At 39.0% G+C, this 25330-nt stretch overlaps 1 protein-coding gene across 1 annotated transcript in view; it reads left to right on the plus strand.

Annotated features, from left to right (window-relative positions):
• ANO4 (anoctamin 4) overlaps positions 1–25330 on the plus strand; it is a 124613-nt gene that overhangs the window by 25825 nt on the left and 73458 nt on the right. Inside the window, exon 4 of the mRNA XM_086740075.1 lies at positions 4269–4427. Coding sequence (XP_086596201.1) covers positions 4269–4427 — 159 coding nt within the window. The remainder of the gene's footprint in view (positions 1–4268; positions 4428–25330) is intronic.

Consider the following 25330-nt stretch of genomic DNA (forward strand, 5'->3'; position numbering starts at 1 on the left):
GTCTACTTAAATGAACTTATATGTCCCATTCTTGACATTCCAGCTGACATAGGTAGTTTTGAAATGAAAATTATAGGAGTCACTCCTACATTCTTCACTTCAAACATCAAACTGTTGATATTTGGGGGCAGTTACTTACATTGTGCAGTAGAGTTTGTTTTAACAAGCTCTTTTGTAAATTGGAACTTGCACTGAACACTATGGCAGAAAAAAGGTGTTCATATTGCAAAATGAGAATTCTGATGTTCCTTATGGCATTTATGATAGCTTGTGCAATTTCAACTCAGTTTTCTCATCTGTATTTACCAGAATGCAAGTTAACTACATAATTTTTTTTCCACGAAATCCCTGTCTCCTTCAGTGATCAGGATAGATATGGAAAGAGATTATCTAAACTTTCAGAGAAAACTACAAATCTGTTACTTCCTAACTTTTGAGCACTTGATTTTGCAGCCTAGATAATTTCATTATTAGAAAAGTTCCATGTAATTAAAGGTATTACAGAGTCAAGAAGAAGATACTAATCAGTGAAAAAACATGGAAAAATAAAGCTGCATCTTCCCCAAATTTATAATCTAAATAGGCAAAAGGGTATTAAGACAAAAGTACACACAGAGAAAATATAATCATTCTTTAATTAGAACTGTGCCTTAAAACCTGAGCAGTTTTGGGTTCCTCTTTTTCTGCATCAGTTCGTAAGTTACTGCTGTTAGTGGTGCAGGTATTAACCCCCTCCACCAGCTCTGAAGTCGCATGCAGGAGACTTTACATTCAAGTAGCCACAAACAGTAGGAAAAGACAATCTCTTTAGAAAGATCCTGTCTTCATTGAGCATCCATACTGATGACAACCAGGTACTGAAATAATTAGGAATTAAGATAGATTCTAATCTGTCATTAAATTAATGAATATTGCAGTCCCTTCTGATTTTTCTTTAAGATCTGCAGGTAAAGTTTCAGATTTCCTTAATTTCCCTAACTGCACTTTTGTTTAAAAGTTCCATTTAAGATCTCTATAGCCCTATAGTTAGGGTTATGAATCCTCTCATTTTGGATAGTGAAACATTTGGGTAAACTCTTTAGTCTAAAGCTCTCCTAGTATTTATGTGTGTGTTTAAGTCATATTTCTATGAATGCTGATGGCTCCCAGTTGTGGTTTGAGAATATGAAAATTGCATTCCTTGGAAAAGAGTTCCTGATTATACAACTTCAGATATATGTATTACAAATAAAACTGCCAAGATGATAGCTAGAAATGCTAAACTTCTTGCTAGAGTGAAGTCTTCCCTGTTCTCCCACTTTCTTCTGGCATCATTTTTCAGGTGAAGGAATGGAGATTTGACATACATGACTAGACCACTTTCCCACCAAAAAGCTGCAGTCAGAGGTGGTTCTAGATATATTTTTTTAAATCACTTTAGGAAAACTGAATTTTAAAGTCATAACACAGAAAAAGGAGATGTAATGTCTGGAGAAGGGTCAGTGAAGCTCAAGGTAAGAGAAGAGTCTCTGTATAGAATAGTATAAGTCTGGAATACTGTGGACAATGCAAAAGCCCTGCAGCTGCTATTGTCTGATACCACTGGACCAGCCTGCCTGTTTCCATATCATCTTAGATCCTCAGAGTTCTTCTAAGCCCAGGCTCAGTCTATAAAGCTGCCTTACGTACTATAACAGAGGGCAACCGAAGGTTTCCTTCTCAGAGGCCATAGCACTCTAGTAGAGTTTATCAGTCTGGATTTGGCATACTGTGTTCCTAAAATGAAAAGGACCTCCAGGTACCGATAAGAGTGTCCAAGCTATCTTTCTGAGTAAAAAAAATGACAATACTGTAGTTGAGAGTGTTTCACAAGTCCAAGAGAAAGTAGTTGTCTCAGGAAGTCATATTTATAGGGAAAGAAGTCCTACAAGTCAAATAACTCAACTAAATCTCATAGATGCTCTTTGATATAAGGTTCTACATGCACTGATGAGTCAGTGTAGGGCAAACCAATTTTCTTCAGAGGAAGATGAAACACAGGAAGCATAAAGGGCAAATCTATTTTTCCAGTGAAGTCGCTACTGCACACAGAGACACATTCCTTGTGGTACTCTCTGAATGGGTCTGTGCTAACATTTTAGTTCAGATCAGGAACGTACATTTGAAGTGAATCTCTCAACTGGCCCTACCCATGCTTTGTTTGCATTCCAGAGCAGTGTTAGATTTTAAACCTGGATTCCTTCTGGATGCAAATAAATTGTGATATGTACTCCAGTGAGTTTCCTGGACCAGACTAGAGTGGACTCTAGCCGTCAAGCCTACATAGTATGGATAGCAGATCCTCACCACAGATTGTTTTGCTGTACAGATCCTATCCTATTACAGTATTTTACCTGCTAAAATACACATACTGACTCTAGGTGCTACAGAATAGGATGGGTGGCTCATCAGAAGAGTTAGAAATCAGAGCAGGGCCACCAAGCTGACCCACTGCTTCTAAGTCTGCAGCCTACTGCATCCTTCCTTTATTTTAATAACCTTAAATACACTTTTGGGGTTTTTTATATCTTCTCAACATACATTTTTAATGGAAAAAAAATACACTGTGCTTCCTGAGCTGTTTTCATATTTAATGCTCTGTGAAAAATACTTCTGATATCTTGATAAGAACATCTGTCAATGTGATATGCAGTACAGAAATAAATGGTTTGTTACTGTTATTTCCTTAGGGCTTAAATCTTTTTTCTTGCCTTCTTTTTCAACTTAAAGAACTGTTTCACTGTATCAAGTTTGCATTAAGCTGTGTCAGGAGTCAGGCACTCTAATAAAAGAATCTTAGAAAAATTCCCCTTTCTGCCTTCATTAAACTGTATGTACCAAGGGTATGGGACATTTGTGATGCTTTCATTGTTTTTTCCATTTAATCAAAATGCCTACTGAGAATCAGGAAAATAACTTACACTAAACTCTTCGAATTAGAATATTATTTTTGTGGGGGTTTTTTTTCTGTAAGAATAATTTGTCCTGTTACTATGCTCACTTATTGTGATTTAAATTAAGTTCTCCTATGGAGAAAGTATTTTGAAAATTCCCTACATTTCCCAGATGTGAAAGGCAATTTTTTTTTTTTTTTGGACACTTGATCATGTATTATAGGGTAGGGTTCTTTCTAGCAAGAATGGTTGAGGAAACTCTTGGAAAACAGAGAGGAATTAACCTAACCCTCCCTTCAGCTTGAAGCTGGACTGATCTTGAGGTCCCTGAAGGCCCCTGCCCATTATACTGCTCTGAGGGAGTCTTGTTTGTTCCCATATATCATTCACAGTGTACATTCCTTGTACAAAACACTCCAACCCACGAACTGCCATACAGTTTCAATTTGTTTGAAGGTGAAAGCTTAACCCCTGGGCATGACTTGTATTATGTGGAAGTAGTGTTAAATTGTGAGGAGGATCTGTAAAGAGTTTCATCTCCTGAATTTCTGGGAAAAGACAGCAGTCTGATCTTCTCTCCCCTCAGGAGAGGGACCTGCTTGACCTCTTATTAACAGTGAAATCAAGTTGTTTCTTTTTCTGTCAGAGCAAACATTTGAAAAGACACATTCTTTGCAGGAAATAGCCAGGAAACAGTATTTATTGTGTTTATTTACTGCTAGACTAAACACCAGAAATTGTTTTCAAAGAAATCCAGGGGGTTTTCTCAGCTATTCCTGAAGCCCAGACTATTCTGTAGTTAGTCTGATGAGGTATGGTGAGGTAGGTACAGGACTTTCATATCGTTTTCTGTGTCCTGTGAGACAGAGGTACTAGAATCATCCCAAAGCAATGAGAATCTGTGCTAGGTCTTAGTGTTTCTCACCACAGTAAATGTTCATGCCGTTGTTTATTCTTCTCACATGTACAAAGACATTCTACCATACTAAGTTCTTAATTTTAAATTTATGCTTCAGTAAAACTATTCTCTGCTTTATTTTATATGTAAGAACTTATTCCTGATTTTCTGGAGGGTGGTGGTGGAGGAAGGTTGGCTTTCTTTCCCTATTCTCTACTATCCCTTTCCTATATGACCAAATGTTTCCCTAAAAAGACTTGGTTTTGAAATGGGGAAGTCTGTACTCCTTTCAGATGACCTCAAAAGCACCAAATGTAAAGCACCTAAAAACTTGAACAGCTTGTTCTGATTCCTTATCTTTGCTGTTGAGTATTACTGAAAACTGCTGATGCAAACAGCAATGCAGCAATTACCAAGGCAAATTAACATTACTGATGTGTTTGACTTTCTCTTTACAGGAAGCATCTGATAAGAACAAAGCCAATGGACTATATTTTAGAGATGGGAAATGTCGGATTGACTACATCCTGGTATATAGAAAATCTAATCCACAGACAGAAAAGAGGGAAGTATTTGAGAGAAATATCAGAGCAGAAGGTCTTCAAATGGAAAAAGAGGTAAGAGAGCTTTCTTTAAAAAAATCTTCCAACATTTAAAGCTCTGTAGAATCTGAGGGTATAAGTTTTGTTTACTCTGAAACCCCTTTACTCTGTTGTAGCAGTGGAAAAATGCTTTTAAGCATGCCTAAATGTAGGCTATTTATTGCCAGAGTAGTGGGAAAGTGTGTGGCCTAAAGCAAAATAAGACACATGGATTGAAGGCCAAAACAGGCCATTACAGTCATCTTTTTCAACCTTATGCACAAGTAGGCCACAGAATTTCATCCACTGTGCTGCGTAATAGAAAAAAACAAGTGCTGGATTTGGATGGCCTAAATTCTACTGAGTGCAGTCCACATTCCTGTACCTACATTTCCTTTTAGCTACCTGCTCCACTCTTGGCTGAGGCTCTTGCTACTCATCACAGAGATCTAACAAGACTCTTGCCTTCCTTTTCCTGTCAGGTTGGGCACATGGACTTGGGTGGTATTTTGGTAGTTTGAAAACAGCCTGAAGTCTCTCATTCTGTCTTAATCATAAACATTGAAATAATTGGGCAGTACCTGTGAATCACATATATCAATGTTATTTCCAGCACAATGTCTTAAAACAGTAAATTTTTTATGGAGAAGAGTGTAAAAATGAATGTATAGCATTGCTGTGGTTTAGCCCTAGTCATCACACAGTTTCTAGCTTTCCCTCTCAGTGGGAATGGGGAAGATAAATGGGAAGAAGGGTTGAGATGGATGGGTTGAGATGAAGACAGTTTACTAGAATAGCAAAGGAAAATTACAATAATAACAGAATATAAGGGTACTAAAATATGCAAAAAGAACAATCAATGATTTCTCACCACCCATTGTCCCAATGACTGATATTGGTTATCACAGCCTGTCCCAAGCAGTGATCATGGAAATGAAACCGAGCAGAAAGCAAAGGAGTGGGAAGGGGAGAGAGAGAAGAGACTACACCTCACAACAGCCAACCCCCACTTATATACTGAGCATGACATTTATGGCATTGGAATACTCTCTTTGGCCAGTTTTGGTCAATTCTTCTGGCCTTATCTCTCCCAGCTTCTTGCATCTACACATTAGCAAGGCCTGTAAAGCCGAACAGTGTCCTTGGTCTCATTAGCAACAACTCATATCATCAGTGTGTTTATCAACATTCTTCACATAAAAAATCCAAAACGCATCCCTGACAACAGGACACATGTCTGAAAATGTGATAGGTAGCAGGAGCAAGGCTTTAAAAGACTGTCTCTTTTTTGCCTAGGCTATGTTCTTCCTTAAACTTTCCTAAGTGTGCTTAAACAGGGATGAAGTCTCACTTCTGTCCAGAACAGATAGACTGAATATTTAACTGTACTTGTGCTTGATTGACTCAAACTCGTGCTAATACATATTGTCATGCTGCCACTAATGGAAATGGTAGAGGAATTTTCAGGTTACAGGCTTTGGTCAATTATGTAGGTGCTGTACATTATCTCCCTTTCTTTCACTGAATTCCTGGTAGATGTGTAGATATTTTGCTGTGTATCTGTGTCGTAGTTCAGCCCCGATCGGGACCAGACTACGCAGTCTCTCTCTTGCTCCCCCCACTCTCTGAGAGAATAGGAGGAGATGATATAAGGAAAACGGCTCGAGGTTTGAGATAAGGACGGGGAGAAATCCTTAAAGTTACCGTTACGGGCAAAACAGACTCGACTTGGGGAAAAACACTCATTTAATTCTAAAACTAGCAGGAGAATGGGACAGGGAACAAGATAACCTCCCCCCACCCCTCCCTCTTCCCGGGCTTAACATTATCTCTACTACCTCCCCTCCCAAGTGGCACGGTGGGGGGAAAAGGGAATGGGGGTCGCGGTCAGTTCATCACGCGTTGTTTTATGCCGCTGTATCATCGTCGGGGGAAGAACTCCTCACATTTCTCCTGTGCTCCAGTGTGGGGTCCCTCCCATGGGCCACAGTCCTTCCTGAAACTGTTCTGGCGTGGGTCATCTCTTCCACAGGGTGCAGTCCCTCTAGAACAGCTGTCCCAGCGGGCCCTCCACGGGCCACAGCCTCCTTCAGGCCTCCACCTGCTCCGGCATGGGGTCCTCCACGGGCTGCAGGTGGATCTCTGCTCCTCCGTGGACCTCCATGGGCTGCAGGGGGACAATCCGCTCCACCATGGTCTTCACCATGAGTTGCAGAGGAATCTTGGCCAGGAGCCGCGTTACTCCTCCCCCTCCTTCTGAACTGACCTTGGCGTCTGCAGCCGTTCCTCACAACAGGCTGGCAGACGCCTCTCAGGATCGTTTTTACATCTTGTTCACTTCTCATCTCCTCTCCACTTCTTGCAGCCAGGCTGGGCTGAGTTGGGCCCAGTCGGCTGCCCAGTGGGAGGCCAGAGGTTGAGGCCTGCAAGGCCCACGAGGCTCGCGCCTCCCCCTCTCTGCCCCCCACTCAGCTGCTTCACATCTCCTCTCCCTTTTTTTTCTGTTTCCCCCTACTTAAATACGTTATCGCAGAGGCGTTATCACGGGACATTCTGCTACCAATTGGCTCGGCCTTGGCCAGCAGTGGGTCCGCCCTAGGCCCGGCCGAGTCCACTAAACAAAGGGGAGCAACTTCTAGCAGTTTCCTACAGAAGCTACCACCTTAGGCCCCCCCTCACTAACAAAACCAGAACAATCTGAAAGGCATACTTCTTTGGAGTACACTAGGGAGTTAAAAATGGAAGCTGTTTCTCTCCAGGATAATGAAAATGTTTCCTCTCTGTAAGTGTTTTTGAATAAATGTGGGTTCTGGAGGATATAAGTGTGTAAGAGCATCTCACTGGTTACATCAACCAGTTACCACAAACTATTCCTTCAGATAGCCTGGGATGTTGTGATCTTTAGTGCTGCGGTGGTTGACAGATGTTTCCAATGGCAACCATTGTTCATTTATTATACGTCTCCTGTAAACATACCACTGTCTGTGGGAGTTATAACCCAACATCCAGGAACACGACTGCAGCTGTTCAGCTTCACATCCTAGAACTCTGCCCTGCTTTCACCAGGAGAGATACTAAAAAAGTCTCTTAAGTTTGGGTAGTGTAGAAAATGAATGTGGAATAAATCCTCCCTATTGATACATCTGCCCAATGGTTTTGAACCAATCTTTTCCTACTTTGTTATTTTTGCAGATTTATTACTGTGCTAAGGTCAGCAGCAAATCACTTTATATTTTAAGTATTACAAAACTTATTGCAATATGCTGCATAGAAAACTTTTTCAAATGGGTGATTTAAGTGCTTACTATAGAGATTTCTTGTGGTATTAAAGCACATTTGCTTGGACTTTGCTGCCTAGGGTGGATGGATGTTCTGCCTATTTGATTATTCATTTCAGTTTCTATTATGCTGCTGACATCCAGTTTTATTTCTTATTAATCTCATTTGGCCTTGGTGTGACTTCTTGCCAGCATCAGTAATTGTACATTTTCTAAACTCAGAATGATAAAAATGAGGTTATGCTACATGATTTAGGCTAATGTTTTTAAAATCTAGGGCAGCAATCTTTTTTAACATATGACTCTGACCTAAAATTAAACTCTAACATATATATTTTATGATCATTTTTGTTTCCAAATTGAATTATAATTCTGAAGGAAAAAGGTACATTCTTGATACACTCCCTCCCCATCCCCACAGAGTAACAACTGTGCTGCATAAAACTTAGATTTAAACTAAGTGTTGTGATCAGTTAATGCCTCGATTATTTCTCATTATTTCTACTTCTCCTTTTGGTGAGACTATTCATCATTCTGGGTTTCACTTCTGGAAGATTTTAACAGCAATTCTGTTTTCTAATCATTCATATATAATATATTGCTTCCACTGGGACAAGTTTGCTCCTGGATAAAATGAGAGAATTGCCTGTGGCTTTGGCCACAGAACTTATACAGAAGCAACAGGCTGTAACCACTGGACTGAAAGAAAATTTTTATGTTCCATGAATTTTGTGTGATTGTTGGTTCATTCTCTTTTGACTCCTGGGTGTTCAAATATTGACATTTGATCATGTTAGTCCTATCTTTTTAATGTGAAATTAGTGGAAGAGAGGAAAAACTTAAAGAGCTGTTCACACTGTAGCTTCAAGACCCTATTCCTCAGTGACACTGCAGTGAGAGAATCTGCAGCGACTTGCTGACAAGTGTAGCCCAGCAAAATACCCAGGAAATGCTGGGTGCAGGGAGCAAGATATTTACTTAACAGCATGAAATGAGAACATGAATCTGAAATGAATTCATAAATGTTGCGATAACTTCAGGCACAATGTCAAGATCATGTAGCTGAGAAGATCTGAACAGGTGTATGGTTTTGACTCTAGAAAAAGGTGATAACATTTTGCAGGTACTCCCCAATGAATTCACACTCACATTCTTCAGCTATACCACACCACTCTCCCATGGAAGTTCTGCCAGGTTTGGTGCTCTGTATATCAGGTAGTAAACAACGAGGGAGTCTCAGACCAAGGAACAGATCACTGAATTACTGAAGGTATGGAAAACAGAGCTCTAAGAGTGAATGCTAATTGAGTAGAACAACAAATATTTTTCCCTTCTCCCTACTTTTCAGTGTATATTGAGTCTGGATAGGATGACTGTGTTGTCCCAGTCTAACACAGATCACATACATTGGATGTGATCATATGCATAGCATCTCTAGGTAAGTTAATTGAAAATATAGGTCACTCTAGGAAAAGAGACTGTATTTTCTTCTCAGCCAGGTATAAAATGTCCTATATTGATTTATCTTTTTTTACAATGTCTTAGTAGTGAAACAAATAACTATGATATCCTGACTGTGGCATTCTTGATGAGCTTACTGTTTTAATTTTTTAACACTCTTTGAAATAGAGTTACGTATTGTGTAAAATGGAGAGGGCAGTCTCCAAATAGAGCAAGTTCTTATCAGAGATGAGGTACCAATAGCAATGCCAGTTTGCAGGAATTGATACCTTCTCTCAGTATTACATGAGACTCATACCTGCCAGAGTTCACTGGGAAATGGTTAACAGGAGACAGGATACTACTGTCCACATTCTGAGGGTAATGTTTCATATTTATCCAAAGCCAAAATAAACATGACACTAAGATCAGCCCATTAACTCTCAGGAAAAACAAAACAAAACAAACAAACAAACAAAAAACCCACAACTTACGACCACTTTTATCTAAAGAGAAAATACAGATAGTGTCTGTCATTCCAAACATTTAGTATTTATCCCTCTGTGACAATAACAACTCAGCGTTTTTCTGGAAAACCTATCTTTTCAAGACAGAATGAAGAGTCAGAATTTCATTGGGCCCATGGTTCACAAGAATAAAGAATTATAAATTCATGCTCTTGGCTAAAATCCAGCTAAGTTCCCCTATCCCATATTATTCCTGCAGCTTCGACAGCTGGCTGAATATGAGCCAGCAATGTACCCAGGCGGCCAAGGTAGCCAACAGCATCCTGGCTTGTATGAGAAATAGTGTGGGCAGCGGGGCTAGGGAAGTGATTGTCCCTTTGGACTCGGCACTTGGGAGGCCACACCTTGAACACTGGGTTTAGTTTTGGGCCCCTCACTGCAAGAGGTGGTGGCGAGGTGGGCATCGCTCTCTTTGCCCAAGAGAGATGTGATAGCAGCATAGGAAATGGCCTCAAGTTGGGCCAGGGGAGGTTTAGCTGGGATCTTAGGAAAGCTTTCATTGCTGGAAGGCTTATGGAGCACTGGAACAGGCTGGCCAGGGAAGTGGTTGAGTCACCGTCCCCGGAGGTGTTCAGAAGATGCGTAGACGTGGTACTTAGGGACACGGTTTAGAGGTTGACTTGGCAGTGTTAGGTTTATGGACTCAATTATCTTAAAAGTCTTTTCCAACCTGAATGATTTTATTATTCTGTGATTCTATGAATGTATTTTAATCTCTATTCTAAATGGCCAGATAGAACTAAGTTGCTGTAAATGGTAACTACGGTGCACTGGTACATGGATACACTATTATAGACAGCTTTCATTAAGGTACTTTAGATTATACTACACTAATAGAGCTTGCACAGAGGTAGCCACCATGGAGCAGCTAATATACATACCTTGTTCACCTGCAGCCTGTTTAAGCTGGAGTGTAATTCAATGCAAATACAGGATAGAGGAAAAGGTGAAGATGATCAGAGGGTGGAGCACCTCTCCTATGAGGACAGGCTGAGAGAGTTGGAGCAGTTCAGCCTGGAGAAGAGAAGGCTCTGGGGAGACCTTATTGTGGCCTTTCAACACTTAAAGAGGGCTTATGAGAAAGATGGGGAGAAACTATTTAGCAGGGCCTGTTGTGATAGGATAAGGGGTAATGGTTTTAAATTAGAGGGAGGTAGATTCAGATTAGACATTAGGAAAAAAAATTTTACAATGAGGGAGGTGAGACATTGGCACAGGTTGCCCAGAGAGGTGGTTGGTGCCCCATCCCTGGAAACATTCAGCGCCAGGTTGGACAGGGCTCTGAGCAACATGATCCAGTCAAAGATATTCCTGATCCTTGCAGGGGGTTGGACTAGATGACCTTTAAGGTCCCTCCCAATCCAAGCTATTCTATGATTCTATAAGGTAGTTCAAAGAAATCTATGCTGGATGAACAAACACAGACCACCCTTGGATTTACTATTTGTAAAAGAAGTTCATCTTAGACTTAAGTAAATACTGAGTATCCAAAATGAATCTGATGTTGGGTAGGACCTGGTCAAGTAGCCCTAGGACTAGACTACATTTAGTTTGAACTTTTTATGTTTTGGGGTTTTTTTTTTCGCTTCTCATGACTGCACTAAACTAATTTTTATAGAGTAGTTCTACTACTAAATGTACTTCATACATTTTGCTTAATGATTGTGTCCAAAGTTTTTAATTTATAACTTGTAAATTGATTTGATATAGTTTACTTGAAAATGCATTTGGTATGCCAGTAGAAATTGACAGAGAGAAATGTAGTAAAGGGGAATTTTTTATTTAAGTAGTGAAATAGAATTCAGGCTCTTTATTTTATCTATTTTGCATATTTATGTATACTAATGTTTCAGTATAAAAGCAATAGCAATGAACTGCTTTAATGCAATAGCATTCCTTACTGCCTTAACAAGCAGGTCTGTGTTTCAATAACTAGTTTCAGATATTTTACAAAAAAGCAATTAATCCATTTGGGCTTCTGTCCACACATTGATCTTTGCATCTCCTGGATGAAACAAGACGTTAGTATAGTGTACTGGTTGAGTTTTCAGGAACAGTCTAAACTGTGTGGTTTTTGTGTTACATGCCTGATTAAAAATTTAAACATTGCCACCGTAAGTGTCAAGCTGTCACCAGGGCATCTCTAATTGCATTCACTCCCTGCTTCAAGCAGCAGCTGACATTTTTGGGGCAACATTTGGCAACCAATATGCAGCTGGCGTATACAATAGGCAGTAGAAATATACAATAGGTGTTCTCTGGAGAAAACCCAAAAAGACAAGGAAGAAAAGCATAGTATAAGCTTTACTCTTTTTTTTGTGTGTGTGTGAAAAATATCTACTAGCAGGTATAATCTGAGTCTGAAAGTTATGTTTAGATATCTTTTTCAGTAGTTGATGCAATATAATTAGAGGACGCTATTATTTCATGACTTTTCAAGTTTGCAAGCAGATGTAGATAGGTTCATGGCGAGGTAGTAGTAGTTCTACAAAGTAGTTTCTCTTAATGTGGCTGTAACTTTGCTCTGATGGGACAGGACTTCAGAGGCTAGGAACATGTACTCAGTAAGAGACATATTTAGCAGCTACTTGGAACCTGGTTTAAGATGATGTATGTTGAGAGAAATTACAGATGACAGAAAGAGCACACAATATAGTGTCTCTGTGACTTTTGGCTCATCCCTGAGTGTAAAACCAAAATAGACTTATGGTCATGTCAAAGTGAGGTAAAAGTTAGAAATAAAGAATGAGTATGAAAAAAAAAAAAAGAACTTCAAAGACTGAAACTTTAAATATAGTTGTGCTCAGAAAGTGATGATGTCAGAGATATTATAATCAACAGCTATTGCTCCTGAGCATAGTCAAATATTATTATCTTTCTTTCTGGCAAAAATGACGTCTACTACGTTTCATTGTTGTTGTTGTTAGTACTGCAGAACTAAACAGTTATGTGAGACTGATCTGCTTTTTTTCTGGTTTGTGCGTCATCACTGCAATTGTTCATGAGACTTCTGTTACATAAACGTTATTGCTGATTGTGATTCACGGGCAGAAAAGAATTAAGCTGACTTCCATACCCCAAGTGGCATTTGCAGATCTGAGTGAGGAAAGGCGTTTTATAAACTTAGCTTATGTAATTTGGTTCTCTGAGAAAGAGCGCACAATAAAATCTCAGTGCCTTTGGAGCTGACTCTAAGCTTCTTTTTCAGTTATGACTTCAGTTTAGTTAGTGAAAGAATAATAACTTGTTTGTAATTTATTGCTGCTATAGATGTTAAATTAATCAACCAAGCATACAGTTTATAATAGAGTGCTCAGCCTATGCCCCGATAACTATTTGCATCTTGCCAGGAATTTTGTGTGGCGGCTAGGAGCAGGCTCCAGGTAAGCTGGGGAATTTTTTCCTGGCTGCTATTTTTCCTTTGGTCCTCATATCCTTTCCCTGTCTTGTTGAGCTTACTCTGTACATACAAAAAAAATCCCTGTCCACTAGAGAAAAGGGAGGCTAGGGAAAGCTTCCACCACCAAAATTGCATCTGCTGTCCTCTGAGTATTTTTTTACAGAGCGAAAGATATCTATGTGCATGTACTATGTGCTAGGAAGCGCCAGCACAACTGTGTGTGTGATGGTCATAGTGCGCAGGCATGTTAGGTCAGGCCACGTGGAGGATGTCACCTATGGCTAACAGGTTTCTTTTTAAGACAAACTGGCATTTGGACAAAACTAGGCCTTCTTGGTCTTTGGAGAAGATCAGATGTTGGTTTGCATGGCAAGGTTTTGGAGGTAGGAGGGCTACAGGGGTAGCTTCTGTGAGAAGCTGCTAGAAGCTTCCCCCAGGTCCGATAAAGCCAATTGCCAACCAGCTCCAAGACAGTCCCACCGCTGGCCAACCAGTGATTGTGGTAGCATTTCTGTGATAACATATTTAAGAAAGGGGGAGAAAAACTGCTGGGGAACAGCAGCCAGAGAGAGGAGTGAGAATATGTGAAATAAACTGTCCCACAGACACCAAGTTCAGTGAAGAAGGAGGGAGAGGAGGTGTTCCAGTGTCAGCGCAGAGATTTCCCTGCAGCCTGTGATGAAGACCATGGTGAGGCAAGCTGTCTCCCTGCAGCCCATGGAGGTCCACAGTGGAGCAGATATCCACCTGCAGCCTGTGGAGAACCCCATGCTGGAGCAGGTGGATATGCCCAAAGGAGGTGGTGACCACATGGAGAGTCCATGCTGGAGAAGGTTTGCTGACAGGACCTGTGGACCTGGGGGACCTGTGCTGGAGCAGTCTGTTCCCGAAGGTCTACACCCCATGAAAAGGACCCATGCTGGAGTAGTTCATGAAGAACTGCAGCCCATGGGAAGCCCATGTTGCTCCTCCAGCAATTAGTGGAGGACTGTCTCCCGTGGGAGTGACCCCACACTGGAGCAGGGGAAAAGACTAAGGAGGAAGGAGTGGCAGAGACAACATGTGATGAACTGACCGCAACGCCCATCCTCCATCCCCCTGCACCACTCAGGAGGAGGAGGCAGAGTAAATCAGGAGTGAAGTTGAGCCCAGGAAGAGGCAAGGTGTGAGAGGAAGGTCTTTTTAAGATTTGGTTTTATTTCTCATCACCCTATTCTGATTTGATTGGTAATAAATTAAATTAATTTCCCCAAGGCGAGTCTGTTTTGCCTGTGGTGGTAATTGATGAGTGATCTCCCTGTCCTTATCTTGACCCATGAGCCTTTTGTTATATTTTTTTTCTCCCCTGTTCAGCTGAGGAGGGAGAGTGATAGAGTGGCTTTGGTGAGCACCTGGTGTCCAGCCAAGGTCAACGCACCACAGACGTAGTTCAACGTTATCCTATTACTGTAACTAACATCAAGCATTCAGTAGCCTTCATGCACTCCAGTAAGTTGTTTCAGTCTCTCGCTTTTCTGATCCTATTATTCTGTATATACAGGTAATGGACTTACAGTACAAATTATGCGGCCTGTAGAAGCTGTGGTTTCACAAACAGCATAATAACCCATTGTTAGCAGGTGCAGTTTGTTCTTTAATGTTTAAGCACTGTGTCTGATTGCATCCACAAATCATGGATAGAGACATCAAAGTGCCATAAACTATGCCTGCTAAAAGGAAACCAGACTGGAATGCAAGCCCACCACATGTATTATAAGTGAAAGTGCTTCCAGCTATTTAATTTAAAACATTGGGCTGTTGGTTTCATCCAAATTCAACTAGAGGAAGTTAAAAACACACTGGTCTTCCAAAGATTTACTGTTAGTTCACTATCTAATGCAAATAGCAACTGGAGTCTCTTTTCAGCAATGTTTTACAGAAAAAAAAAATGTATCAGTATGAACAGAACAATATCCTTTTTTTTCCAGAGAATGCTCTGTACCAAAAAATGTTGTCACTGAACAGTGGAGGAATTTCTAGCTGCCTAAGCTTCTGAGGGAAAATGTTTTAGATTTCAGATACTATGTCCACTGTACAATACAGTGGCAATTTAGAAGAGTAATTTGAGGAGGTACATGGAAGTCTGGATGAATAGAGTCTGAACTAAAATTTCAGTGTGCAGTTTTTAAAAGTAACCTCCTTCATTGTCTGAGTGAGCCCAGAAATGAATATGTTTCCAAGTTGACAAATCTCAGCATTTAACAGACTTTGTAAAGCTATTAGACTAAGAAACTTGCTGAAAAATTGATCTACATTTGAAAAAAAAGATGGCTTTTTCATGGAGTATGAAGGTAACATAGGCAATATGTAGATAACTGAAAAGGGATAAAAAGGGCCCCGAGATACTTCTTTTCCTTCAGGAACGCTCAGTAGCATTTTTTTTTTTTGTCGGAGAGTTTCCTGTCATCAGTCTTCACAAATCAGAATGTCAAAAACTTTTTGAAGGACACCAGGCTCATGGAAAAAAAACCAGACAGATGATAGATTAAAAAAAAAAACACAACAATTAAGGTTAGATATGAGATGTCCTCTACATGTCAAAAGTCACCTTTCCCTTTACAATAATGGGTCTTAAACTGCAATTATTTTTGAGATGATGTTTGCCTGCCAGTGGAATCAGGAACAAGTGTAATGCACAAGGCTACCATCATTTAATGCACAGTGAGAGTTTTCATTGCCCAAAGATGACATGACTGGTCTGCTGCAACATTTCCTGATAGTACTGGCTTAATGAGCAGAAATCTAGAGGTGTCTGTAGGAAACAGGAAGATGGAGTATATAGGAACGCCAGCAGTGTGTTTTATGTTCTCATTTTTTTGTTGATGATTTTGATGTTGAACTTGTTTTGAAAAGATGGCATTGTATTTACAGCATTACGTTTCTGAACAAGGAGTAACGATTTCCAATGGCTGCAGTACCTTCTTGGTCTAGGGGACAGTTGTACCTTCCCCTGCAGTATGAAGTGATGTGGGACTGCCCTCCCTGGAAGAAGTCCCAGGAGGGAAGCATGAATCTGGAAAGGACAGCTGCTCTTGGCAAAAGGTCTCTAGGCCCTCTCATCATCTGATTACTTTCTTTGTTATACCAGGTTAATTCAGTCATGGAGTGAGCAGAGCATTGGCACTGTGTGCCTTGGATTAACTGTATTTTAATTGTGGTAAGAGCCTCACAAATAGAGCTAGTCAAATTACCTCAGTGCTCAGACTTTATTTATGGCTCTCTGGGCCCCAGTTAAACACAGCATTATCCACTGCATATTTATGTATTTGTTTCTTGATGTTTGAGTGGTAATGAAGTGATGTTGTAAATGAAGTTTAATAAGAAACTTCTGTCAGCCAATTAATCTTGTCCCCCTGTTTTAAGTTTTATCTGGTTTACAAAACTCTTTTCTGTGCACAAGTATCTTTCATATTTTTATATGAAAGCTTTTAAAAGAATCTCTCAAACTGCCCTTTAAGAAAAACAGTATAAAGACCTTTTTCTTTCTTCTTGGCGGTCTTCATGGTACAGTACTTACTACTATTCTTATATACAGCTTTTTGTTTCTGTCAATAGACTCACATAGATCTTTTCCTTTATAACAAATGAGATTGACTCCACTTTCTGAAGTCTCCGCTGTCAAGCATTAATATTAGAACTTTGTGCTTATTTTTTTTAACAACCATCTCTTATATCTTTTTAAAATTCAAAACTTCCCATAAAGAAAAAAACCTCCACAGTGAAAGTGTAGGTAGGAGAAGAACAAAATGGAGACACATAAATCTGGAAACCATTACTCTATATTTTCTCTTGCATTATGCAAAATTCATTTTATTTTTAATCACTGGTAGATTTGGAGACATTTCCTCTTAATTTCCAATGTGTTTATTTAATCTTCTCCTTTCAGGTCAATTTATAAATGTCATGTTCTGAAAATCTGCCATAGTAGGCTAGTAATAATGATAGAATATTCAAGGATTTTCACATTCACATACTTCTATACATAAGAAGTAGCAGTATATAGTTTTCCTATATCTTTCTGTGTCTGTAATAATGTATCTAACATTGAGTTTACTCAGTTTCCTTATGTATACATTTAAGGATTTGAATTTAGGTATTAGATAGGTTTTAAAATTAAATTGGTTGGAAAATTATCTCCCATAATAAGCTGTTACAACCCATCCATCTAATTTTAGCGTATTCTTTTGACATTTTTTGTTTAAATGGCTTAGTTTCAGAAGCAGAAATTGTTTGTTGAAAGAAGTGTATTAGCAAGTTTATTTACTTGACTGGTAGTTGCTAAATTCCAATTAATATATTTTTCTCCACCTTTAACATTCTTCTCTTTTCTTCTTTGTTTTGTGAGGAAAATGGCATAAAGTCTTTTTAATTAATTTACTAAAACCTCTTTTATTCAGGTCTTTCCCTTTAAAATGGCCATTTAAATCAGATACTTATAACATTCTCATGATTCTCCTAATTGTGCAAATCTGATTTACTCAATTACTGAACATCAATAAAGTTCTGTAATGTATTTTTTCATTTCTTTGAAATAGAAACTATAAAGAAGTTATCCACTTTTAGGAGAAAGCTGTTCAGACATGTTTACATGCATCACTTTTTCTGACTTGTTTATAATGCAGGCATATAAGATAATTTTGGATATAGACTTCAATTTGATAGTCTGGAGAGGATTTAGCACCTCTGGAGTTATTCTTGAGTGTGCATATTAGGTCTGAAAACCCCTTCACCAAGTAACACCAAGCATGCTCCAATTCAGAACCCATCATGTTATTTTGACTAGGGAGTGAAAAACAAAAGGAAGATTTTTTTTTTTCCTTTGTTGCAAACTAGTTTGTTAAAAAGGAACATATAAATTTTCAGTGGAGACTGAAAGAATCACATGAAAGATACTTTACTCATAATACTGAGCACTTGTCAACCGGCTCAAAGCCAAAAAGGTCTCTCTATAAAGATGTTTCTTAGAATAATTTTCTTCACCAGGTCCATTTCTTTAGAATTTTTTCTCCTTCCAATGTATGCACATTTACTAGGTAGGTAATGAAATCACCATCTGTTAAGTTTGTTAGCAAATCGGAAAGTACTCTTGCCTAGTCCAAAGGACTGGTCTTTCCCTACCTTTTTATAGAGTTATAGGATAATTTGGGTTGGAAAAGACCACAGGAGGTCTGTAGTCCAACCTTCTGCTCAGCTATGAGATCCAGACTATGTTGCTCAGGACTTTCATGTGCCTTTTTTTGGGTGGATACACTTATTCATTTTGTTTGCCTTTTAAATTTTATTTTTTAATCTTTCTATTCCATAAAGGAGCCCAGCTACTTTTTATATTTATCTTAAATTAAAGGCAGGTGTTACACTCGGTTTTCTTATGGGCTAGCCTAACCTCCAGTAATTCCAGTAACTCAGAGTTTTACTGTACTGCTCTTTATATCTTCTTCTCCACTCAGAAACTTGTCTTTCCATACCTAGACTTCTGTGCCTTATAAGTTAATAATCTGATCTGTGACCTCAATTTATGAGGGACCTGGAGAAATTCAGGCTTCCTGCCATCATGTGAGTGCTGGTGGGAAGGCACGTCTGAAGGTCATCTTCCTGAAGCAGGACTGTCATCAGTGCTAGGTCAGGATGGCCGTGGCTTTTTTCTTCTGTCTCTGTATTTCAGTGCAGACTACAGCCTGGCCCTTCATCTCCAGAGTTCTTGAGTTCATACTGTGAGTGCTATTGCTATTGGAAACTGTGGCTTTCTGAGAAAGGATTGGATTAAACACATGTCCTGAGTGGATGGAAGCTGTAGCATGTAGAACAACCCAGGTCAACAGTTTTGTGCAAGTTCATGGATTTTATCATTAGCTTCAGAAATTCACAGGAGCAAATTCAAGTAATAAAATACAGAAAGTACTGACCAAAATCAAGTAGCCTTTTAAAGTGAGGAGGACACTAGTGGGAGGCTTTGTTATTTACAGATCTGTATTTCCCTTCGTGTTTCTGTGGGCAGAATGGATAAGGTGGGATGGGGAAATGGATGGTAGCCAAGGCCTTGTAAAATGTTCTGAATCACTTGTTGTCACTGTGATGTATCCCAGACAGCTAAGTGGTGAACTAGAGCCACCCGTGAAGGTGCATTTGAAGGAAGCAATGTGTCTACACTACTACAGAAATTGAGGCAGGTGGTGAGGAAGGTAGCAGGAGTCCAGGGAAAATAAAGTGGCTGTACTGCAGAGCCCCAAGAGGGAAAACAACCATCTTATTGACTGTAGCTGTTTGCAATGTAGATATCTGGCTGGGGAGGAACAAGCCCTTCTAGGTAGCAGTTCTTCTCAATCTGTAGAAAACAGAACAAATGCATTGTAACCCTGAAGGTGCCTGTTCCTCTCCATTGCAGACATCTAAACATAGTTGTCCTGAATCACACCTGTGATGTCTGCTCCTTGAGAGTAAACCCTCAAGCAACTGCTCATGGCTTAGAGCCATGATAGTGCCAGTGTTTTGATACAAATAGAGCAGCCTGCCCATGTCCAGCAAGGGGAACTCGGTCAGATATATGGAACACACCATATATATAAACTATTAAAGATAAGCAGAAGACAGCTCCTCAAACTCTTTCCGATTCTAATACTCCTAGCAGTAAGATAAATAAAGCACAGAAAAGTGAGATGTGAGTCAAGGGAACAGGCATTTGAGATGCTTGGACTATCAGAGTTTATGGGGAACTGTAACTTGTAGAGTTGTGAGTGATTTATGTTCTTCACTTGCATCTTTACCCTTCATTTAACTAGACCTTGTATTTTCTTTGTTGCCTTTCCTTTTCTGGAAAATGGGGACCTGCATTAAGTCTGAGAAGGTGCTGTCAGACTTTCCATTTCCTGCAGAGCAGAGGCACTATGGTAACACATATGTACACTAACCCCCCTGGCCTCTACAGCCAAGGCTAACATCTCTGCCTGTAATTCCTCACATGGATATGTAGCTGACTTGAAGAACTTGGGGCTTCATTGTGCCATGTGGGCTTGAACTAAAGCCTCTCTCCGGATAGTATCATTTGGAGTAGGCTCTTCCGCATCCATGGTCTTGTTGAGTTCGCTAAAGTCTCTCCTTAGAAAGAATTTTGCATTATATTGTCAAATACAGAGGTGTACACACTGTAACAGAAAGCCCCAGGACAGTTCATTGCAGCCTGGAAAGTGTTGACACCGAAAAGACTTTGGAGTCTAGATTTATAGTCATGTAAGTATTTCCTGTCTTCTTTGATCATATGAGCTGAGAAACAAGACTGAAGAGGGAGCTGAACAACCAAATAACTTCATCTGGGTGGAGCGTAGGCAGGTGCTCAAAACCTGAGCTTCTGCAAACACTTCTGCATTGACATGGGAGGTCAATGATGGTCCTTCTGTCCAGAGATGCAGTGGTGCCCAGAAAGGTTGCAAGGTCTCCACCCACAGAAATATTCAAGACCCCACAAATCACTCCAGTTGTGCCTGCTTTAAGCAGGAGTTTTTACTAGATAACCTCTGGATGTCCCTTACAACCTCTATTATTCTATGATGCTACAATAAGCAGCTTGTTCAGTTCCTCTAGGTTATCTGTATGCGAAAGCTATAATAAGCCTGCCTGCACGTTTGGTGTGTTTGATTATTAAGTTTGTGAAATTAACTGTTGGACAAAAAACAAATTGCCTTTTTCTTTGCCAATGCAATGTTTCTCCAGTAAGCCTCTAAAAGCAAACATTAATATTTAATAGACAATTCATTAAATGTAAGTATTTTCTACTTCAAAAATGATTAATGAGACATAAATCTGTACTAGAAAAATATTAGTTTTATATCTTGCACTTGGGATAAATTACAAAGGAAGCTGCCTGCTAAAATGTAGTTCAATTGTATGACGTATTTTTAACGGCCTGTGGTGCCAAAAGTAAAATATTGTAGATAAGAGCCAGTTTTTGGCCTACAGTATAGTCCAAAAGATTTGATGGTCTCAGCTGTCACTGTATAAAATATTAACATTTTAAATCTAAAAGTGCAGCGTATAACTGATGCTTCATGTAAAGAGATTTGATGTCAAATAATGTGTTCATAAGTAAAAATGCATTATTCTGCTCAGAGGTTTTAGCTATCTGCATTTTAAAATCTGCAAATAATTAATTTCACATGTTTATAGTAATTTTCCAGTCCAGAGGAATGGAAAGATGCATTCTATCTGTTTGTCAGATGAAATCCATATGATTAGGTATTTTGTCACAGAAATCTTACCCAGATGAGCCAAACCTACACTCATGCAGTATTTGTTAATGGGATTATCAATAAATGTTTTATCATTGCCTCACAGTCAGTTCAACCTCTTCCATTAAGATGGTCATGCTGCAGGTATTTCTAATCCCTTTGTCTAGGAAGTGGAGTCCACGTCCAAGGACATTGTTTCCATGGTAGATTTACTACATCTATATTACCTTACTGTGAGATCCATCCTATGGTTTCAGATGGCACTAGTTAGAATTAGAGAGATCCTTTCTCATATTGTTTCTTATCTCAAAGGAATTTGTATCTCTCTATTACAGATAGTGAGTTCAAGCTCATTGTTGCACAGTAAACTTGAGCAACAAGATAGTATTTGCGTTTTACTTCTACTCAAGTAACCTATTCTGTTCTTTAAGTTGCCCTCCCACTCACACTTTTTTGTCTACATGAAAGGACATTTGCAAATATTTCCCTTGTTACTAATTCTGTTCTGTTCCAGCATTGAGATCCTATCAACCACTGCCAGAAATTAAGCACTGTAACAGTGACACCTGCTCTGAGTTGGATTAGATGACACATTGCCTAAATGCTAGCAATAGGCAGCCAGCTGCCTACATGACTAACTCCACTTGAGCTGAACCTCTGGAAGTGTTTCGCAAAGTAAAAATAAAGCTTTACCCCATCATCAAATTTTGTCATGAGATTTCATATGAAAATAATTTTAAATTGTAATCATGTGACTCTGTCTCCTTATATCAAGTTATTCTGTATTTTCTATGTATGTGTCCTCTTATATCAAAATTGTTTTATCAACAGCTTCCTGTTTATTAGTTAGGGCTTTCTTTTTTCACTCTTATTTTTATCCTTGTTGTTTTTGCCCTACAGTTTCTTTTAAGTCAAAAGCTTCTTAAAATCCTAACTGAAATGTAAGCAGTATATTTCCCATTTTCACTAAACCTGTACTTTGATTGAAAGTATATATGTGAAAGATATTGGCACAATTATTTATTAGATTCCTCTGATCCATCAACATGGAGGTTAATGCTTGTGAGTACGTAATATTTTCCCTGAAACTGGACACATATTGGCAATATCTAAGTAATTACCCAGTGGTAATGTCTGCACTTTTGAAAAGTATTGGCAGCCTATTACTGCTGCTTTTCCAGTTCTATGGAATTACCCTTGTGAATTTACATTTACTTTGGTTTTGCAGAGGAAGAATGGTTTAATCAACTAAAATTTGCTGGGTTTTGTTTTTCCACTTAATTCACTCCACATGGCAAATCAATCTGTGCTGTTAACATAACAGAGTAATTCTCAAAAACAGTGGAACCTGTAGCAGTCACTATTTACTATGCTGCACTCAGACATCATATGGAGCTTGATTAAAGAGAGAATTGTTACTAGAGGAAGGATGTTGATTTTCTCTCCTTTTCTATCTTTTCCTGCATTATGGTCTTAACAGAAAAAAATGTTGTTTGTCAAAAATTAAAGAACTGTTCCCATTCTGGCTTTTTAACTTTCCTTACAAGGTCTTGCTAAAGTAGGCAAGGTTTAATTCTAGTTGCTGGATTTCTTTCAAAGTCATCTTTATCTCCTTTTACTTTTATAAGGAAGGCTTTAAAAGGTGAGGAGAGCCCCAGTTTGAGTATTTTTCTCTTAAATGATGACAGGGAAAAAGATCTTAATGGTAAATCCTGATTTATTTTCCCTATTGATATGCATCTATAAATGAGAGCATTGGGTTTTTGCGGTTGCCTGCCTAGTAGCCTCAAGGCAAATAAACAATTACACCATTCAGTTGGAGACACTGTAGTTTTATCCTTCTCCAAGGTTATATGCTGTGAATCTATTTTCTCAGACTCAATAAATGCTGGTACTAAGGTGAGTCCAACAGGTTTTTTTTGTCTTAAAATGACTTGACATTATTATTGATAATAAACCCCCCCAAAAAAAGCCTTTGTTGGAGGAGAATGTTCAAGAGAGTATTTGACAAAAGATACTGATCTCCAGCCTTGATCCGGGAAGAGAGCCTGCAAATACAGCAAAATGTGGGCTTCTCAAGAGTCATTCAATGTCAGCATAACTTTGCTTCCATTCAGACTGACAATGATAACTTCAGAACGAGCAGAGTCAGGTCAACAGTGAATATATATATTTAAATCCTGCCATCAAAAGGAGTTAGAATGCCTGCAGGAGTACATGTGAGTTTAGTTGCCAGGACTTAAATTAAACAGCATTTAACAGCACTCTGTGCCCACTTTCAGAAGGAGAATAAGAATGTGCCCTTTACAAGTTTTCCTTGGCCTAGCTGATGACTGCAACTCACCAAAGCATGTGTTTATGCTTTTGGAGTTACATAAATGGCCCCTACTTTAGTCTCTTCCACTCCTTATACAGTGATACTGGAGAAGAATATGGAGCTTTCTTTTTAAACATGTTTGTGTTTGATTTGTTTTCTTTGGGAAATACAATGTCTGTATAAACTTAATGGTAAAAGAGAAAGGTAGTCTTGCCAGAAGGGCAAGTCTATATAATATGTGGGCCTATGATACTGCCTGTGTTCTAGGATTGGCAGCAAAGATAAGGTACTAAGGTGATTTGTCAGTGAAGCCGGAAAGTTTGGGAATTAGTGAATATCTCTGATACAGAGATATGGACTACAGAAACATGTGATTATCAAATACTGATCTAATATTTTCAGGAATAATGGAATATGATTTCCAGCTGTAGAAGGGGGTTGGGGAGTGGAAAGAAGGAAAAGGTAAAAATTGCAGCCTGTGAAAAATAGTAGCACTGAATTCTGAAACTCATTGTACATTGACTATCTCTAACCCAGAACTGGTGATCTGAACTCTACCATACAAATCTGTTTTGAAGAGCAGGATTCAATTAGATACACCTTGCTAGTGCTTCTCAATCAGAATAAGAATTTTCAAAAGTTATTCTAAGAAACAAGTTTGTTTTATAAAGAATGCCGTCCTTGCACTGAACATCTTGAATTTTCATGAATTTTCATGACTAAAAACTTGTAGTTTTCAACCAACATTTCTCTGGAGAAGAGTACAGTTTTTCCATAGGAAATATTCTTTTCTCCAGCCAATTTCAGTAAGTGCGTTGCCCAGAGACTGTGGAGATATTCAGGACTCAATAGAACAAGTCCCTGAGCAGCCTCATCTGAATTGGCCCTGCATTAGCTAGAGTGTTAGCTTGGATGACACCTAGAGGTCCCTTCCAACATAGATTCTCTGATTCTGCTAAGTCTTTTGTCACACTGGATTTGCACTGCTGTGAAGACCAGCAAGAATGTTACTACTGACCAGAATAAAATCCAGTTTGCTATGGATATTCCTCCTCAATAAATCAGTTTGAAACAACCAATTTATTTGAATGTTGGTGGCCTGACAATTGTCATATGATGGTAACACTATAGGCACTGGTGCCGCAGGTCAATTCCAAACACTTATTCCATTTTTGTGCTTGCAAAGTGTTTTATCACATTGTCTCTCCCCTTGATTCCTCTGATTTTCTTTCTTCATTATCTAGGCATCACTTTCTATGAGATTGCTCATGTCAACAGTTGTCTTATTTAAATTTCCAAGGGGACCAACGTTACATTGATTTTTCTTTGCATGTTCCCATAATGTGAAATTGCATTTACTTCTCCAAACTATTTAGTTAGACAAGCCTTGGAAGTAAATTACAACAGAAGAATGCTCCTCTGTTCTCAATGAAACATTTAGAAGCTGAAAGATAGTTTGTGTAAATACTAATCTAACAAAGAGAGTTTAGGAGATTCCATTCACTAAGGTGGTGCTCCTGATATTTTTCTTTTGGGTGTTTTGATTAGTTATTTTCTCCTTAGATTAAGCAAATGTGACATTTCATTCAATTACTCCTCCAGCTGGATTTGTTCTTCTCTGTCCAATCTTGTTTTTCTCAGGCTTTCTTAGTGCTTTCCTTTATGAACATTTGACATGAGAAAACTCTAGACAAATGGACTTCCATATTAATAACATAG

This window comes from Chlamydotis macqueenii, chromosome 1 (assembly GCF_036417535.1).
Source record: "Chlamydotis macqueenii isolate bChlMac1 chromosome 1, bChlMac1.mat, whole genome shotgun sequence".
Lineage (NCBI taxonomy): Eukaryota > Metazoa > Chordata > Aves > Otidiformes > Otididae > Chlamydotis > Chlamydotis macqueenii.